The sequence below is a fragment of the Arvicanthis niloticus genome, chromosome 26, assembly GCF_011762505.2.
Source record: "Arvicanthis niloticus isolate mArvNil1 chromosome 26, mArvNil1.pat.X, whole genome shotgun sequence".
Taxonomy (NCBI): Eukaryota; Metazoa; Chordata; class Mammalia; order Rodentia; family Muridae; genus Arvicanthis; species Arvicanthis niloticus.
In genome coordinates, this window is record NC_133434.1 from 12,564,858 (window position 1) to 12,583,281 (window position 18,424).

The 18,424-nt window shown below is 48.8% G+C and overlaps 2 protein-coding genes and 1 long non-coding RNA gene across 5 annotated transcripts; 2 read left to right on the forward strand and 1 right to left on the reverse strand.

The window, feature by feature from the left end:
• Nucleotides 1-50: 50 nt before the first annotated feature.
• Nucleotides 51-4,265, forward strand: LOC143439077 (uncharacterized). The gene is made up of 2 exons (XR_013107516.1): nt 51-190; nt 2,401-4,265. It is a non-coding gene; the product is annotated as an uncharacterized LOC143439077 (long non-coding RNA).
• Nucleotides 4,266-6,415: 2,150 nt separating this feature from the next.
• Drc12 (dynein regulatory complex subunit 12 homolog) lies at nt 6,416-12,477 on the forward strand. 3 transcript variants are annotated; one of them, XM_076924837.1, is made up of 7 exons: nt 6,416-6,489; nt 6,762-6,840; nt 7,379-7,444; nt 8,558-8,677; nt 9,023-9,115; nt 11,203-11,333; nt 12,286-12,477. In XM_076924837.1, the coding sequence occupies exons 2-7, from the start codon at nt 6,771-6,773 to the stop codon at nt 12,412-12,414; spliced, it is 609 nt and encodes a 202-aa protein (XP_076780952.1). In that variant the 5' UTR covers nt 6,416-6,489; nt 6,762-6,770; the 3' UTR covers nt 12,415-12,477. The 3 variants fall into 3 exon arrangements, with proteins under 3 accessions (XP_076780952.1, XP_076780953.1, XP_076780954.1); XM_076924838.1 differs by lacking the exon at nt 9,023-9,115 and having other exon boundaries at nt 6,430-6,840; XM_076924839.1 differs by lacking the exon at nt 8,558-8,677 and having other exon boundaries at nt 6,430-6,840.
• A 429-nt stretch (nt 12,478-12,906) lies between these two features.
• Nherf4 (NHERF family PDZ scaffold protein 4) lies at nt 12,907-17,291 on the reverse strand. The gene is made up of 11 exons (XM_076924835.1): nt 17,210-17,291; nt 16,589-16,616; nt 16,390-16,457; nt 15,830-16,041; nt 15,388-15,577; nt 15,141-15,277; nt 14,734-14,938; nt 14,344-14,540; nt 14,048-14,254; nt 13,720-13,920; nt 12,907-13,516 (listed from the first exon to the last, which is right to left on the reverse strand). The coding sequence occupies exons 1-11, from the start codon at nt 17,223-17,225 to the stop codon at nt 13,487-13,489; spliced, it is 1,491 nt and encodes a 496-aa protein (XP_076780950.1). The 5' UTR covers nt 17,226-17,291; the 3' UTR covers nt 12,907-13,486.
• Between the last annotated feature and the right edge of the window lie 1,133 nt (nt 17,292-18,424).

Consider the following 18,424-nt stretch of genomic DNA (forward strand, 5'->3'; position numbering starts at 1 on the left):
GGGGCGGAGCCCAAAGGAAACTCGGTGCCTGCGCCCTCTGCTGGAGGAGCGAGGGATGGAAGGAAAGAGGTGGGGTCCAAGGTAGAACCTGCGCACTAAGCAGAAGAGAAGCCTTGCCGTCCATGTTCTTTGTTGGCCTGGGATTGTTGCCTCCGGGAGTGGGATCATGGCTGTGCTCGGATTAAGACAGGTAGGGATGGAAGGAGTCTTCTGAATGCGAATGTTGAGCTTCAAGTTATCTGCCTCATATTGTGGGAAGATGGAGAAGGAAAGCCAACGTTCATTTTCTACCCCTTAGTGGTTTTTTGGTGGGTTTCTTTTTTTTGGTGGTGATTGGAATTGAACCTACGACCTCAGACATCCTAGACAAGCACCCCACCTTGAGCTATGTCCCTACTCCACCGTCTTGTTTCACCACGTAGCCCAGGCTGCCCTGGAACTTGCTATGTAGACCAAAGAGGCTTTGAACTCACAGAGATACACATGCGTCTACCTCCCGAGTGCAGGGATTAAAAATCTCCTTGGTGTTTATAACCGTCAAAGGTTTGGAATTCCGGTTCTGCAACGTTTTGCAGACTGATTAAGTCCCAGAAAGGTTTAAGGTTAGGGACACTCGCGTCTCAAGCGCTTCTTCCAGACCTTTTAACCTTTTTAAAACAAGTAACTTCCTTTTGATCTTTTTCTTTCTGAAGAGTAATTCCTTTTCTGGGAACTGAATATGTACTTTAAAGATATTCTATGCTCAGCGGAATGCGCTGCCAGCACGAGGCCCCGCCCACAGAGGTTGTGCGACAGCTGTGAGCGCTGCCCACTTGCACATAGGGAACAGAAATTCAGCTCCCGGTCACCGGTCACCTTCACTTCCCTAATCTTCAGACTTCATTAGAAGAACTTTGAAAATAGGAACTTCTTTTCCAAAGAAGATGAAAATACCCTGCCTTGGTGTGCTAATTTTTTTTTTTTAGCTCCAAAACCCTTTGGAGCCATTAAGTACTCAGTTCTGCCACCAAGCCTCTGTAGTTTGTTGAGCTTATCCAGTTCTTGAAGAAAGAAAACTGTCTCTGAGCTGCAGAGCTATTCAGTCCCACAACTTTGGTTTGCAAATCAATCATCTTTACCTAAGACATTTTTTAACCTTTATTATCATTTCATGCCAATAGACTGCCCTTTTATCGGTTTCTTTGTTTTGGTTTTGTTGGTGGTGTTGGGTTTGGGGTTGTTGTTTTGAGACAGGGTCTATATGTAGTCCTGGCTGTCCTGGAACTCTTTATGTACAGCAGGCTGGCCTTGAACTCTCAAAGATGCTCCTGCCTCTGCCTCCTGAGTGCTGGGATCCTAGGCATGCACCATTATGCCAGACTTTTATCATTTTCTACCTAGAAAAAAAAAAAAATACAAGAATCTACCAAAGAAAAACCTAGCTGGGCAGTGGTGGCACACACCTTTAATCCCAACACTTGGGAGGCAGAGGCAGGTGGATTTCTGAGTTGGAGGCCAGCCTGGTCTACAGAGTGAGTTCCAGGACAGCCAGGGCTACACAGAGAAACCCTGTCTCGAAAAACAAAAACAAAACAAAAAAATCTAGGCAGTGCTCTAAAATTACCATCAAAACTTTGTAAGGCCTGTGCCTCTCCCTAGTTGCTGGCCTTCCTTCTAACACCTCTGGACTATTGAAACCCTCCTCACTGAGGCTGTCACTTCATCCTGTCACCATAAGATTCCTAAAGTATAGCCTGACAGAAACACACACACCACAAACTAAGCTTGGCCTCGAACTCCGAAATCTGCCTGCCTCTGCCTCCCAAGTGCCGGGATTAAACACATGCACTACCACTGCCCAGCTCAAACCAAGCCTTTAAATCCTCCCCACTGTTGCATCTGTAATAAAATTAGCAGTCACAGTCTTACTTAAATTGTATACTACTCCATGATACGTAGATCCTACACTGGATAACTTACCAAGTCACACAGTACAACAGCAACCATTTCTTCGCCATCACTAAGTGTGTTCCCTCTTCCTGGAGTATGCTTCTAAGATCCACAGCCTTCTTCAAACATCAGTTGGGCTGGCCGGGCAGGGAAAGCGCTTGCCTTTAATCCCAGCACTCAGGAAGCAGAGACAGTTGGATCTCTGAGTTCGAGGCCAGCCTAGTCTACAGAGTGAATTCCAGGACAGCCAGGGCTCTGGAGAGACCTAGTCTCAAAGTTAAAAAGTAAAATAAAAAAGATTTCCAAGGGCTCACTGAGCACCAGCACTGAGTCAGGAGGAGGAGACAATCTGAGACCCCAGCAAAACTCTGATTTAAACTGTAAACGTAGCTGTGAAGTGCTCATCAGAATTTGCTATATACACAGTATCGCCAAGAGTTGCATCTAATCCCAGTGTCGTTTCTATTCCAGAACCCTCACTGCTGGCTCATCTGGAGGCTGCCATCTCTCTCCTAACCAAGAGAAAGGTGGAGGACTTGCCAGAAACCTGAGCACCCATCAGGGTACTTTGAAACTGAGATTCCTGTGTTGATTTCGTGGGAGAAGCACAGCTATCACAAGGAACAAAAGACAGTGACCTAATCACTGAAAGCCTACCATATCCCCCAGGCAGGGGATAGCAGTGCCATCCTTATCTTCAGAGGGCAGTCCCTATACCCTGACCTCTCCATACCTCTGGCCTCCTGTCTGTCCATCGGAGAAGAGGCCAAGGACTGAGGAGATCTTTTCCCCAGAGGGAAGCAAAGAGAGGAACTGAAAGCCACACTATGTTTTATATATCTTTTAATAGCTCAGAATCTAGCCCAGAGAAGATGGGCACAGTTTTCTAATTCCAGAAATCTGAGAGCCATGCATCTCTAGGCCTTTGCAAAGAAGGACACACACACACACACACACACACACACACACACACACACCACCTGTTTCCACTAACCTTAACAGACCAATTCCCCCATCCAGCAAGCCCTTCAAGCTTCTCAATCACCCTTCTTGACCCTTCCTGGCATCAGCAGTAGGCAGGCCCTCCACTTCCTGGTGGCAGCTCCCTGGCCCTGGATTGCAGTAGCCTTTGCTACCTTCCTATTTTCTCCTAGAAGACTGGACCCTTTGCAGACACACTGATGGAAAAAGCCTCGGGCCAAGGGCCAGGGATTGGTGGCTCACACTGACTTGCTGAACCCACACCAATCTTGTAAAAGTCAAAAAGCAAGAGGCATGGGCCACATTGAAACAGACTTTGTCCCATGTAAGTCAATGACAATTCTTTCTGTGCAGTCAGAGACACCTACAATCATGAAAATGTTTTTATCATCCTGTTGCTCTAAGCAACTGTTGCTTTTCTTTTTCTTTTCTCCCACTCTCCCCTTTTTATTCTTTTGAAGACAGGTCTCGTTGTGTTTCCCATGCTGACATTAAATATCTGGTTCAAAGTGTCCCCCTACCAGAGCCTCCCAAGTATCGGGGACTATACAAGTATGTCTCTCTGCTCAGCTCACAGCTCCTGTAGGCCCGTGGATCTCAACCTGTGGTCCCCTAAAAAAAGGGGGGGGACCACCTAAGACCATTGGAAAACACAGATATTTACGTTATAATTCATAACAATAGCAAAATTACAGTTATAAAACAACAATAAAAATTTTATGGGGGGTCACGAGGAACTGTATTAAAGAGACACAGATGGCATTAGGAAGGCTGAGAACCAGCAATGTAGGTCAAGGCCATTGTGTCTTTGATGAGGCCACGTTTCTTTTAATGTACAAGTAACCAGTCTCATATTTGAATAGAAGTGAATGATTGTCCCTCCCATATGTCTCCTCAAAACTCTCGTCTAGATCAGGATGAGGTGCACACCTTTAATTCCAGCCCTGAAGAAACAGAGATAGGAGGACCCGATCTATGAGTTCCAGGTCAGTCAGAGCTACACAGTAAGACCCTTTCTCAAAAGACAAGCAAACAGAAGCCCTCCTGGGTAGATCTTATTCACAGGAGGGCAGGGAGCCAGCAAGATGGCTTCGTTGGTACAGGTGTGTGCTGCCAGACCCGATGACCTGGATTCAGGCCCCAAGATCCACGTGGAAGAGGGAGAGAACCGACTCCCTTAAGTTGTCCTCTGACCTGTATGTAATGTGCTCTGTGCTTGATTGTGCCTATGCACGAACACACGCTAAATGTAATACAAATTTTTAAGATTTAATTTATAACAATCTGAATGTATGTGTGCATTTGAATGGGACTTAGCTACTGGACCTATCTCTCCAGCTGCCCTTCCCCCCCCCCCCCAAAATTTAACAGAGAAAGTGAGGTCTGCGGAAAGGGGCTTTCCTATCGTTGCTTCTAAACTGATGTCAATGGAGAGAGAAGGGAGGACTGGCCTTTTTCTCACAGGTTTTTATTTGGTTTGTTTTTGCTGAACACAACGCCATCTCTGTTCTGGGTTCCGTTGGGACCAGCTCGTCACGTGACACACGGCACCTTTTTTTTTTTTTTTTAAACTCCGCTTCACCTTGACCTCAAACCACATCCTGATCCTGCACCTGAGAGTCAGTTGACTGAACATATTTGTAAAATACATGGTCTCCTAGAACATAGAGTACGTGTAGCTTGTGTTCTGTCATCAACCAAGGGTCTTACTGTGTAGCTCTGACTGACCTGGAACTCATAGATCGGGTCCTCCTATCTCTGTTTCTTCAGGGCTGGAATTAAAGGTGTGCACCTCAACGCGTCCTTCCAAGTACCAACACGAGTGACAGCGATTCAGGGAAAGAAGTCCCTAGGAAGCTCCTGGGAAGGAAAGGGCAGGAACTCCCACAGTATTCTAGAGAGAGGAGGGGAGATTCTGAAGGGAGAATAAGTGAAAACGTAGTGAAAAAATGGTATTTCTCCACATCCCGAAAGTGTGCACGGGGTCACCAGCCCTACATTACAGGGCCTGTAAGCCTCACAAAGACAAGTAGGACTCTTGGCTCTATAAAATGTCCAGAGTGGGGGCTGGAGACATGGGTCCCCAGTGAAAAGGGAATTCTGCTCATGCAGAGGACTCGAGTGTGGTCCCCAGCACCACACTGATGAGCGGCTCACAGCTACCCGTAACTCCAACTCCAAGGGGCCCCAATGCTCTCTTGTAGCCCCTTTTCCCGGCACTGCGCTCACAAACCCACACATATATAACATAATTAAAAATAAAAATTAAAACTTTTCTACAGTATCTAAAGTGCCACGGGATTAAATAAACAAGCATTGACCTTCTGCTTGCTCTATACAGGTGAGAGCCTTTATAGTCGCACATCTTGTGTCTGTTTCGGCAGATTTGCTTCTGATAATATGCAACTCACCAACATTTTCAGGGACTAGAATAGGCTAGGATCTGTAGGTTTCAAAATCCACAGGGAGGAAGGCATGTTTAAATTCTATGGATGCTAACATTATAGTGCCCAGCGATGGCACAGTTCCAGATGGATCTCTCCCAGCTGGAGGGAGGGCAGTAGCAGGCTACCCGTCATACTCCCTGCCCATCATCAAATTTTAATTATACATAAGATCCTAAAATGCACCCCGTAAAGGGGATCTCCCTCAATACTGCCCAAGAAATTACTAAACTGCAAAATTTAGGAGGAGATACAGGAGGGATCCACTAGAGGGAGCCCTAACCAACTTTATGCTGCGGGGTGTCTGGGGGCTGCTAAATGTGTCTGCAGCCTCATAAAGAAATAAAGGGTGGGGAGGCAAGATTGACTGGAGAGAGAAAAAAAAAAAAAGTCCTGTAAACACACCACTGAAATCTGGGGATTTCTGGAGCTACAAAACTTATGCACCAAGAAATTTCAAGCTAAGCAAAATTAAGGCGCTGAACTCATCATGATTCTGCCTAATTTGTGCCGCTCTCTGGGTCAGCATTCTGAAGTCCATAGCTCCACCTCTCCTCTTAAGTGGAAAACTTTCAACTTCCTGTGTCAGAATGCGTTTCCCTCACACACCATGGTAGCCTTTTTGAAGCAAACCTTCAGTTTTAAAGTAAATAACGTCACTGCGTTCACTAAACCTCGAGATATGAAGTAGCTGTGATGGCTACTGTCCCTGCCTTTCCTTTAGGTCTGTAAAACACTGTTCGCCCAGACTGTAAATTTCTAGATTCCTAGCCTGGAGAGTCTCCAGACCACAGGCAGTGCCTGTGCAGACATGAATAATAGCTATTCCGCTCCAAAGCCTCTTCTTTCGGGCTAGGATATGGAGGTAAAAAGAGAAGCTTCCCTTTGTGTGAGCTGATCTAGCTTACCCACCTGCCTATGTTTCCCAGTTGCCTGGACAACGTGCAGTCTCCGGAAAACCCAACATCCCAATTCTTGGTCCCGCCTCTCGGGGAAGTTTTATACCCTGGATTGGCTCCCAGAACCCAGGCTCCTCCCTAGGCTCAATCTGCTTGGATCTCTCTTTACCTCACCCCCCACCCCTGGTGTGTCATTTCCCAGGGAGCCACCACACAAGCAAGAGAGAGTTTGGCAGGTAGGAAGAGGGAGAGTACACACGTTGGGGAGAGAGAAGGGACCAGGTCCAGAAGTTTCTCTCAGAGGCTAACTGCTGCACGTAGGATTAGTCTCCCTCACTGATCCCAGCTCTCCCTAAGGGTCCCAGGAGACCAAGAATCGAAGCTTCTAGAAAGTGTAAGATGCCCTGGGAGACAAGAATTCTGAGGCTCCAGAGACTCCCAACTCAGCGTAAGAATCAGGAAAGCACGTCTGTACACTGACCTACATAGAAGGTCTTCCCTTCGCCAGGACGGCAGGATGCCACCTAAAGCGAAAGGAAAGGGGAGAAAAGCTGGGGCAGGGGCGAAGAAAAAGAACTCCAGTCCTGGTGAGTCACAGTGGGTGAAGGCCGGTGCTCCCGCGTGTCCACGTCCACAGTACACACGGGGGTCCTCAGAGGGAATCCAGCTTCCTGGGCAACAAGATGGAGTGGGTTTGTTTTGGTTTTGTCTTTTCTTCCTTTGACACTCGGTCACTATGGAACCCAGGCAAGCCTCAAATGTATCCTCCAGGTCTTCCTAGTGCTGGGATTGCCTGGTGCTCACACTGGGCATTGCCACCTCAGTTGGCTAAAATGAAGCTTGCCCTCCTCTTCAGAGCCTTAAGTCCAGATTCCTCCAGGCTGGGGAACAGGAGAATGCCCCCCCCCCAGCCCCATCTAGCCCTTCGCCTTTGTCATAGTTTTCACCCTTCTTTGGAACACCCACCAAGTACAAAGCAGTGAAGACTCAGCTGTGAATTTGTCAGATTTTGCCCTTGAGTGTCCCTCACTCCGTGCTCTCCATCCTGCAAGAACAAGTGTGAGAGGAAGACGGGGTAGCGGTGAGATCAGCGTAGCCTGAGACTCTGTGGTCTTGCCATGACAGGTGTGGAGGCCGAGGCCAAGCACAGGCTGGTGATACTAGAAAAGGAGCTGCTTCAGGACCGCTTAGGTAAGAAGTGTGGAGCCTCAGGCGACAGCGGCACTGACAGGTCCCAGCCAGGGTTCTCACTGCTGTGACAAAGCACCTCGGCCAGAGCAACTTGGGGAGGAGATGGTTTATCTGGCTTCCAAAGCACAGTTTGTTTTAATATTTGATTTTTTTAAAGGTTTATTTATGTATGTATGTCATCAGACACACCAGAAGAGGGCATCAGATCCCACGACAGATGGTTGTGAGCCACCATGTGGTTGCTGGGAATTGAACTCAGGACCTCTGAAAGAGCAGTCAGTGCTCTTAACCACTGAGCTATCTCTCCAGCCCCCAAAGCACTGTTTATTATTGAAGGAAGTCAGGACAGGAACTCAAAACAGGGAAAGAGCCTGGAGGCAGGAGCTAATGCAGAAGCCATGGAGTGGTGCTGCTTACTGACTTGCTCCCCATGGCTTGCTCAGCCTGCTTTCTTATAGAACCCAGGACCACCAGCCCAGGGATGGCTCCACCCACAGTGGGCGGGACCCTCTCCATCAATCACTAATTAAGAAAATGCCCTATAGGCTTACCTATAGCTAGATCTTATAGAGGCATTTTCTCAGTTGAGACTCCTTCCTCTCTGATAACTCTAGCTTGTATCAAGTTGACATAGAACTATCCATGCAGACAATGGCACATGGGGCATTTCTGGGCTCTTGGGGATCTGGAAGTTTGAACTACGTCCAGGGCTAAGCCAAGCCATCCATTCTCTGTTGACAAAGAATGTGAGGAAGGGCCAGGCAGTGAGGATTGATGAAGAAACAGTTTTCCCCCACCCCCCACCTCGTCTCTGGGAGTATAATCAAAACTCCATTCATGATAGGTAAGTAGTCTACCATGAACCTAACCTGCAGCTCAGGAAAGCCATTTTTTTTTTCTTTTTCTTTTTTTTTTTTTAGTAGTTAGAACATGGAGAGGCTATTGACTCTGTAGGAATGAAAAGTCTATGGGTTTCAAGTGAGCGGGGGCGGGGGGTGAGAGACACTGAATAAGAGGTTGACACCTGCCAAGTTCCCAGAGAGAACATAGTTCAAGGCTATGGTGATTGATTCTATCAGCCAGACCTAAGCATGGTTCTGAGGCTGTTCACAGCTCTACAGAGGGAAGAGGCTCGCCGAGCCAAGGCTTCCGAAGACAGGCTGAAGCAGAGGGTACAAGAGCTGGAAGCTGAACTGGAAAGAACCCAAAGTGAAGGGAAGGTCGCATACGCGGGTATGTTTGATCAGGTGGGCAGGAGATGGACCTGGAACCAAGGGGGTCAGGGAATGCAAGGAAGGAAAATGAAGAGGGATTCCAACTGCCATGGCTAGTCTCTACCTTCCCTGCAAAGGGTCCTGAGAACCAAAGATAGATCCCTGGTAGAATGTGGATTACCAGAGTCCTCCCTAAACAGATATGGGTGAGAAGGTCTTATTTCCTATCCCCCACATTTTCAAGGTCTCCCAAGTTTCTTAGTTCTGTTCCTCCACTGAGAGTTTTCCCTACATGTAACTTTATTTTCTCTCTTCATGCCTCCATCCCTACCTTGGTGCCTGCTGCCAATGGCTCCTACCTCAGAGATGAGCCGCCAGCGTCGAGCCCTGCAAGAGGAGCTGGGGACCAGAAGCAGGCAGCTAGAGGAGGAAGTGAGAGGTCTAAGGGAGCAGCTAGGTTAGTTCCCCATCCTCGCCCTTTCTTTCCCAGGCTCAGTGACAAGGCCCCAGCATGGATGAGTGGACTTTGAAGGCTGTCCTCTAGATGTCCTCTAGATGTCTGCAGTCTGTTGGCTGAGCTTTAACTAGGGTCACCGTTACCCTCGCTCTCCTCTGAGCCAAGAGTTCGGTGTCACAAACCTCTGTTAGAGCTGGAGTTGGCCTCTCTGAGAGTTGGCTCAGTAGTTGACAGTTAACCGCACTTGTTCTTACAAAAAAAGAACCCGAAATCACTTCCCAGCACCCACGTGGTGGTTCACAACCATCCTGCAACTCCAGCCAGAGGGGATCTAAGGTCCTCTTCTGACCTCCACAGATACCCACGTGGTGCACATATATGCATGCAAGCAAAGCACCCATACACATAAAATAATGAAATAAATAAATCTTAAAAAGAAGAAAGTTAAAAAAAAAAAAAAAAGCCTCTAAGACAGAGGTAAAGAGAGGTAAGTGTTACCCCATTTCTCACTTTGCTTAATCTCCCCAAGTCTAGCAGTTAACCCTTTCACTGCCTTGTCTGTCCTAAGCAAAACATATTCCTTATTAGTTTAGCCAACTTTTATAACCAAACTACAGAAAATGTTAGAGTTAGTTTACTTCAGTATCCTCAAAGCCTGGTAGAAAGCCTTAAATTTCTACTTGCTAAATCAACCAATAAACCAACTAACAAAACAGAGGCCAGAAGATGGCATCACGCCGGGCGGTGGTGGCACACGCCTTTAACCCCAGCACTTGGGAGGCAGAGGCAGGCGGATTTCTGAGTTCGAGGCCAGCCTGGTCTACAGAGTGAGTTCCAGGACAGCCAGGACTACACAGAGAAACCGTGTCTCAAAAAAACAAAAGAAAAAAGAAAAAAAGAGAAGAAGATGCATTAGATCCCATGAAACTGGATCTGCTGATGGTTCTGCGCCTCCATGCGGGCGGTGTACACCAAACCCAGATCCTCGGCAAGAGCAGCAGCCAGTGCACTTAACTGCTGAGCCATTGCTCCAGGCCCCTCCCAAGTCTTTTTTATTCCTCAGAAGCCCAAGGTGGCCTTGAACTCACAGTGATCCTCCAGCCTCAGTCTCCAGAGTTGGAGGATTTTAGATGTGAGCCATCACATCCTATTTCAAAGTTTTCTTATCCTAAAATACCACTGGTTTGGATATAAATATTCATGAGCTGCTTTATACGGGACAGGGACTCCATCTCTGACCTTGGCCTTCTTTCAAATTAAAAGTCAACATTTATGGAGCCCCTTCTGTATACGGTGCTTTGTCATCCATTTTCACAGTTAAGGTCACAGCAAACACAAGGAGCATATGTCATTTTCCCTCTAAAGATAAAGAAGGAGCTGGAGAAAGGGGTTTCAAGAGTTAAGAACATTGGCTGCTCTTCCTGAGGGCCTGGCTTTGATCCCAGCACCCGCATGGTGACTCGAAAACATTATAATTCCAATTTCAGTGGATCCAATCCAATGCCCTCTTCTGGACTACACACACACACACACACACACACACACACACACACACACACGGGGGGGGGGTGGAGGGAAGAGGAGGAAAAGAAAATTGTTTTAAAAACTGATATGTAAAATTAAAAATAAATAAAGTTAAAATAAATAAATGTATAAAGATAAACTGAACACTGAACCATGTTGGGTGGTACAAGTCTATAATACCAACCATGAGAGAGAGAGGCAAAATATGGAGTTCAAGGTTATCCTTGGCTACATGGAGATTTTAAGGCCAGCCTGAGCTACATAAGATCCTGTCTTAAATAAAGCAAACAAAATGAAGCCAAACATTTAAGACATGGCGACTCAGAGAGACTTGTCCCATACTGCCCAAGTAATAAGCAGCAGACTTTGGACCCTTCTTCTGTCTCAAGCCTTCTACGCACCCTGCCATACCTCGGGAAGTCTACAGAGACCTCAGGAAAGCAGATGACCCTGGATGTCTGTAACAGCCTCTGTAAAGCTGCTGCTTTAGGTACCTTTGGTTACTGTTCTTGGTATATAGTGTCACTGTCCTGTCTTCTTTATCTTTCTGCCCTGTTCTCTAGAAACATGCCAGAGGGAGGCTAAGACAGCAAGGCAAGAGGCTGAGCAAGCCCTCAGAGAGCAAGATGGAGCCCTGACTCAGCTTCGTGCCCACGTGGCAGACATGGAGGCTAAATATGAGGAAATCTTGCATGTAAGGACCACTACCTGTCGGACAGCTTCTAATTGCCTCATAACCCTCCGTCTCTATGCCCCCAATTAGTGTGGTGACCCATAACCTAAGGGAGCCATGCTCTGTCCCAAGTGTGAACAGAAGATCCAACCATTGACAGAGCCAGTGGCCTGTAATCCCAGTACTTGGGTAGCTAAGGCAGGAAGATTTTGAGTTCAAGGCCAAGATGAGCTAGAAAGTACTATGCACCCGCTACACGGTGAGATCTAGGAGGCTTTAGGTTCAAAATGATCAGGGGATTCCTTTGTTATATGGTGACACTATATGCCAAAGTAAGGATATAGGTCAGTGGTAGTGGTCTAGCCTCTAGCCTAGTATGCAAGGCCACGGGTTCAATTCCAGGCACAGAGGTGGGGCAGGGGAGAGGAAGAGGAGTGGGGAAAAGAAGGAGCAGGGAAGGAAAGGAGTGGCACAGGCTCACAATCCTGCTATTCTGGAGAATAAAGCAGAGGAATCATAGGTTCAAGGCCAACCTAGGTACAAAGTTCAAGGCCAGCATAGGCAGCAATAGACTGTATCTCAAAATAAAAATTAAAAAGAGAACTGGATACACAGCTCGGGAACATGGTACTTGTCTAGCATGTGGGAGGCTTTAGGTTCAATCCTGAGTGTTGTGTGTTGGGCAGAGAGAGAGAGAGAATGGGCAGGAACCAGGCATGATGGGTAATGGTTCACATCTGAAATCTAGCATCTAGCACTTGGGAAGCTGAGGCAGGAGAATTTTGAGTTCAAAACCAGCCTGGACTACAAAGCAAGGTTATCTTACAAAGAGAAGGAAAGAAGGAAGAAAGGAAGGAAGGGAAGGAAGAAGGAGAAGCCATTGGTGAAGAACTCTTACTAACCAAGCCGGGTAACCTGAGGCAATGTTCACCCTTCCTGCCCTCCCTGGGAGCTGAAAGCTTGCTGTTCACAGGACAACCTGGACTGTTTATTGGCCAAGCTGAGAGTGGTTAAGCCTCACTGGGATGCAGCTACGCTGAGACTCCACACCAAACACAAGGAGCAGTTACGGCAATTTGGTCTCAACCCCCTGGATCTTTGAGGCCAGTGGCCTCTAACCTCTAAGGCCTATAAATAAAGCAACTTGATGTAGAATTCAATAGAACTGTGTGGACTGTGGCCTTTGGCAGTGAGGACATCTATGTTCTGGGTTGATCCATTGTCCTAAACCCTGAGTGGTAAAGAACAATGTTCTAAATCCTTTCTTACAGAAACTAGACCCTATTCCCTTAAGCCTGGATCACCCTTGGTCCCTTTAAACTACCTTGGCTTAAATGGGTATGGTGGCGCACGCCTTTAATCCCCACACCTGGGAGGCAGAGGCAGGTGAATCTCTGAGTTTGAGGCCAGCCTGGTCTACAAAGTGAGTTGTAGGACAGCCAGGGCTACACAGAGAAACCCTGTCTTGACAAAACAAAACTATCTTGGTTTTTCCTGACCAATAAAACACAAAGCTAGATTTGTGTGTGTGTGTGTGTGTGTGTGTGTGTGTGTACATATGCATACATTTACTTATTTACTTATTTATTTAGACTGTAGCATATCTATACTAAGCTCATACAGAGGTCAGAGGATGACTTCCAGGAGCTGGTTCTCTCCTTCTACCGTGTGGTTCTGGTGAGTGAGCTCAGGCTGTCAGGCTTAGAACCAGCACCTTTACCTACTGAGCTGTCTCACCGGCCAACTGGGAAAGGCTGTAACAGGACGTTACAGTAGCCAAGAACCAGCTCCCAAGATTCTAAGGTATCCAGTAGAAGGAAAATACGTCTCCAATCCTTCTGCCGCATGACAACAGAGTCACACGTAACCCATGTTCTCAATGGCTTCCATCCTAAGTAGCTCCACAGCATCATCTTCTTGAGCAGAACTTCATCTTTGGGGCACAGCTCCCCAAAATTTCCACATAACATCCTACGGAGTCCCAGGCTCCCCCATGAGTTCGCCTTGGAGAAGGTTCCCCGGCAGTCCTGTGATCAGTGGTGTCTGAATCCTCCAGCTCCCACTTCCAACTTAGAGAGACCATTCCTGGCTCCCTCCACCTCAGGGTGCAGAGCAAGGGCAGGGGGACCACTAGGCAAGTCTATGCCAGTAAGTCTATGCCAAGCAGGGATGTCCTATAGCAATTCTGAAGCCAGAGTCCAGTCCTACACACAGATAGAAGAAGGGAGTCAGTCTGGGACCAGAGAGTTCATTTTCCTGCCCCAACATGGTCAGAAATAGAACTCTGTCCACAGATCCTTCTGTCCCCACCTCCTGTGACCAACAGTTCCTTCTTGCACATCCCACACAGCTACCCATGAACCCTCCTCTGTGCCCTTCTCATAATTCCATCTCTCTTTGACTTCACCTCTCCAGACTCCGAGGAAATCCAGGCTTCTAAATCCTGTGGATTCCTAGCTGCCAGCTTCAGGCAGAGGGGTGGCTCGGCCTCAGCCAGCTGCTGAAGCCTATCCAGGTCACTGTCTCCACCCACAGGATACCCGTTCATCTCCAAAATTTTATCTCCCATTTGCAGCCCTGCCCGGGCAGCTGAGCCTCCTGGGGTCACCTGGCAGTGTAGAGGGATACACGAAAGTGTTGGTCAGGTGTTCTAAGGCTGGGCAGATTGGGGGGCAGAGAAAGGTAGGTGGTGAATGATGGGTAAATTCCAAGACACATGATGCTACATCAGTCACCTGGGAGATGAAAAGACAAGGCCCACTGGCTACACAACAGAGTCTGAATCCATAGCCACCTCCAGGCCCAGGGTATAAGAAGCATTGGCGGGAGCCAGCAAGGCCAGAAGGCTCAACTGTGTCTTCAACTGGAAGATCCTTGGTTGCTGCCAGAGGAGGGGCAGCAATCTCGGTGTTCTCCAAGAAGAGGAGGGGAGACAGGCGTACCTGGGGGTTGGGGGGCGGGGGGGAGAACTGGTGGCACCTAAGCCCTGTTCCATTCATGCCCTCTCCCCAACCCTGTCACATACACATACCATGTTGAAGAAGCGGTCAGCCTCAGGATCGACCACAATGAGGGAGACACAAGAACCCTGTGCTCGGATCCTAGACACTGTTTCCTCATGGCCCAGCCCATCCACGCTTTCCCCAGCCACGGCCACCAGGCGGTCTCCAGCCTTCATCCCGGCCTTGTCAGCTGGCAGTCCTGGATCCACCTCCCACAAGAACTGCCCTGGGACATAGACATCTTTACTGCTCTCCCCTGGTTCATGCCCATGCTCTCCCAGGAACTAACCCCATAGGATGTGGGAGGATGCCATTGGGGGCTGTGGGGCACCTCTCATGGACACTGAAAAGCATACAGTTAGATGTGTATGACCAGCCTAACGTCCAGTTTCCTACCCACCTCCAGAGCTGCCACTCACCAAGTCGACCGTCCAGGCCCTTTTCTTCGCGGAGCAGGAACCCAAAGCCTTGAGGCCCTTTCTCTATGTTTAGACACCGGGGCTTGGCAGGCAATGCCCAGCCTTCTGCCAGGGGTGCAGCAAGAGGCATTCCTAGTTGGTGACACTGTTCCTCTACCTCCGGCCCTGCCACCAGCAGAGTCACCCGATCTCCACTCTGCCCAAGCTGTGAGAGCAGAACAAGACTATAAGCATGGGCCACCTGTGTGGGACAGAAAGGGACTTATCTCCTCAGCCTCTCCTCCGGCGGACCAGGAATGAGGGCAAGCCTCATGAAAACTATAGGGAAAAGAAGAGGGGGTGACACATAACTGACCCTCAGGTCAGGAGGGAGAGCTCATGTAGGGAGTCACTGGAGGAAGCTCTACCTTCCTGTTGAGCTGGTTGTAAGTGAACTTCTCCACGCTGACACCATTCATTTCTAGCAGCCTGGCCCCAGGGGGCACCCCTGCCCTCTCAGCAGCTCCCCCTGCACTGAGCACCAACCAGAAAGGACCTCTAGCTCCTAAAGGAAAAAAAAAAAAAAAAAAGTAAGTCCAGCCTGCCGCCTGCCTGCCTGGAACAGAAGCCGAGCTCCCCCCAACCCTGTCCTCTCACATCAGGCCCTAAGCTCACCGTGGGTGACGCTGAAGCCAAAGCCACCTTCATCTTTTACGACATGGCACAACCGGGGCCTGACCCCCGAGGCTAGGGTAGGACAGAGGAAAGCATCGCTCTCCCGCTGAGCACGTGCCACGTCGTGCACGTTTTGTGCCAAGACCGTCAGCAAAACCCTGGGACCGCTGGCCCGGATGTAGCGCACTACCTATAAAAGGGCACACAGGAAAGAAAGGTTGGCCCTCTGAAATCCCAGGATCCCCTAGAACGTGCATCTTCATTGTAAAAACCACGTCTGTAGATGGCTTCACCCAATCCTTCTACCTAGGTACCTCCAAATCATAGGGTCTGAGGAAAGTGAGGCTTGGCCGGTGCAGTGCCCGACAAGCGCCAGGCTGTGCCTCCCTGGAGTGTTCTGGAATGTTCTTTTGTACCACAAGGAGTCCCAGCCCAGCCTCACCACCGCATAGTCCTCGTGTGCCACGCGAATATTGTTCACCGCTAGGATCCGATCTCCTTCCCGGAGACCCTGGCGCTGGGCAGAGGTGCCTGGATCCACCCTACACACCACATGGTCAGCCTTGCCAATCTGCTGCTGCAGATGGAACCCAAAACTCTTTTCTTCCTCCTTGCTCAACAGACAGAAGCGAGGCCGGTGCAGGTTCCAGGGATCTGGAGGAGAAGGTAGGTAGCAAAAAAAAAAAAAAAAAAAGAGAGAGAGAGAGAGAGAGAGAGAGAGAGAGAGAGAGAGAGAGAGATGCAGCCCCTGCACAAGAGCATCAAATGACTGCTAGTCCCAGCTTCCTGTCAGAGCGCTGGTCAGCCAGTGAGAGAGTGGGCCTTATAGCTGAATGAACTCTGCGTGGGCTGGACGGCTAAAGCAAAGGGATGTCTGCCCCCTCTTCCTCTGCTTAGTTACTGATATCAGAGGGAGGCAGCAGTTACCAAGGAGATAGGAGGCTGTGTGGCACTGTAGTGTCTCTAGGGAAAGGAAACAGTTGCCAGGGGTGAGGGGGTTACCAGATTGGTCTTCAGCCAGGGAGAGGACAGGATTGTCAATGCCCAGCCTTGGATTAAATTTAAACTTCCTGTAAGGAGGCAGGAGAGGTAAATAAAAGGAGTTCGTAGCTGGACTCGGGTCCCAAGTTCTACTTTAGGTGCTGATGCCAGCTGAGATTCCCCCCACCTTCAGTTCTTCTCCAACCCTCAGACAACTTACTGAGTTAACAAGGCCGTGTCCCGAAGATCTGTGGACAAAGGAGGGTGAGAGTAGACACACTCCCCCCAGAGACGGGACTTTCTTGGTTTTTTGTTGTTGTTGTTTTGCTTTTCGTTTTTCAAGATAGGGTTTCTCTGTGTAGCCCTGGCTATCCTGGAACTCACTCTGTAGACCAGGCTGGCCTGGAACTCAGAAATCCACCTGCCTCTGCCTCCCAAGTGCTGGGGTTAAAGGCCTGTGCCACCACTGCCCAGCAGAGACAGGACTTTCATGATTTAAAACAAAAAAACAAAACAAACAAACAAACAAACAAACAAACAAAAAACAAAACCAAAAGGGCTTAGGAGAAACACACACACACACACACACACACACACACACACACACACACACACACACGGTTGCTGACTCTCCCCCAGTTCTATGGCACATAAATCTAAGCCTATCAGGAGAGGGCGTGGACCAGGAAGACAGACCTATAAACCCACCTCATTCCTATTTCTCCTTGCCTCGGGACTCGAAGCCCCTATAGCAAGTGTGTTCTAGACCCAAAGATTCCAAATCTGCCCCCTCTGCCGCCACCCCGAAGTCTCCCTCGGAGGATATCTTCCCACTTCCTACCTGCAGCTGCCTCCATAGTTGGATCAGTGACCCAGGACTTAAGAGTAGGGACAAGGTTCGTTATAAACAGCTGACCCTCCCACCTGCCCCCTCCCGAGTCACGCCTTCTTGAAGACACTGCAAGGAAGCTTCGGGGTAATGGTTAACAGCAACGGGACTTATTCTCTGCAAAGTGCAAGTATAGGTTCCTTCTGTCCCCAGCCTTGCGCCCTACCTTTCTTTTAAGACCCAGGTGCATTTATGCACAACAAAAAGCAAACCGCTGTCATCTCAAGCTGAGGGCAGTAGGTATGAGAAGGGTTATGGGAAGTCAAAGGCCCAGCATGAGTAATCTCATCCCAGGATCTCACACTGGGGCCTTCCAGCAACAGAGTTATCTAAAGATACTGAGCCTCTCCCTATCAGACTATTCAAACAATGCATCTCAAAGAATTAGAATTTCTTCAGGAATCTTCAACTGGGGAAGAGAAAAGATGAAGCCCCGATGCCAGCCAGAACTTGTCTCCCAAAGAGAGATTTCACGAACTTCGGACGATTTGTCAGACCACCAAGCTGGATGGACTGGAACAGTCACTGAGTCCTGACAGGGACTACTCAGCACACTAAATCCCAGGGGTGGACCCTGAAAAATGAGCTTTGGGGTTGGGATTGTCACCAGGCCTATTTGTTTGTTCCTCTTCCCAGGGTGGTCACCTCAAACGAATTTCCTTTCTCTGCTTTCCTAAGCTTTAATTTTGTTCATTTATTTGTGTTTGTGTGTGTGTGTGTGTGTGTGCACACGTGCACACATGTGTTTGCACACATTTATGAATGAGAAAATGAGGACAGGGGAAAGAGAAAGAGAGAGAGAGAGAGAGAGAGAGAGAGAGAGAGAGAGAGAGAGGTGCAGAAGATGCAGTTGCTCCATAAAGGCCATGAGGGTGTTGGATCTCCCCCCCCCCACCCATTCCCCCACCCCACTCCACCCCCACCATCATGTGGTTGCTGGGAATTCAATTACTGTCCTCTGGAAGAGCAAGGCGTTATCTGAACCTGCTGAACCATCTCTCCAGCCCTTCTCCTCTGCCTTTTCACTATTCTCTTTTTAAACAGCTTACTGAGGATGATCGGCAGAGCTCAGCTTGATGGGGGGGAGGGGAGGACACCAGTGCCCAGGCATTGACACTAAAAACTCCAGCAACAGGACACTACTGCCTCTGGTGGCCAAGGGCCGGC

Bases quoted from the DNA above. Each gene is read 5' to 3' on its own strand.
- Nherf4 (XM_076924835.1), bottom strand. The intron at 16,042-16,389 runs GTAACCCCCTCA...CTTCTCCTCCAG, and splicing joins CCTGGCTGAAGACCAATCTG to ATCCCTGGAACCTGCACCGG. The intron at 13,517-13,719 runs GTGAAGTCAAAG...ATCTGTGTGTAG, and splicing joins TTTCCTCGGAGTCTGGAGAG to GACTGGACTCTGGCTTCAGA.
- Drc12 (XM_076924837.1), top strand. From the start codon at position 6,771: ATGCCACCTAAAGCGAAAGGAAAGGGGAGAAAAGCTGGGGCAGGGGCG. The intron at 7,445-8,557 runs GTAAGAAGTGTG...GGCTGTTCACAG, and splicing joins GCTGCTTCAGGACCGCTTAG to CTCTACAGAGGGAAGAGGCT. The intron at 8,678-9,022 runs GTATGTTTGATC...CTCCTACCTCAG, and splicing joins AGGGAAGGTCGCATACGCGG to AGATGAGCCGCCAGCGTCGA.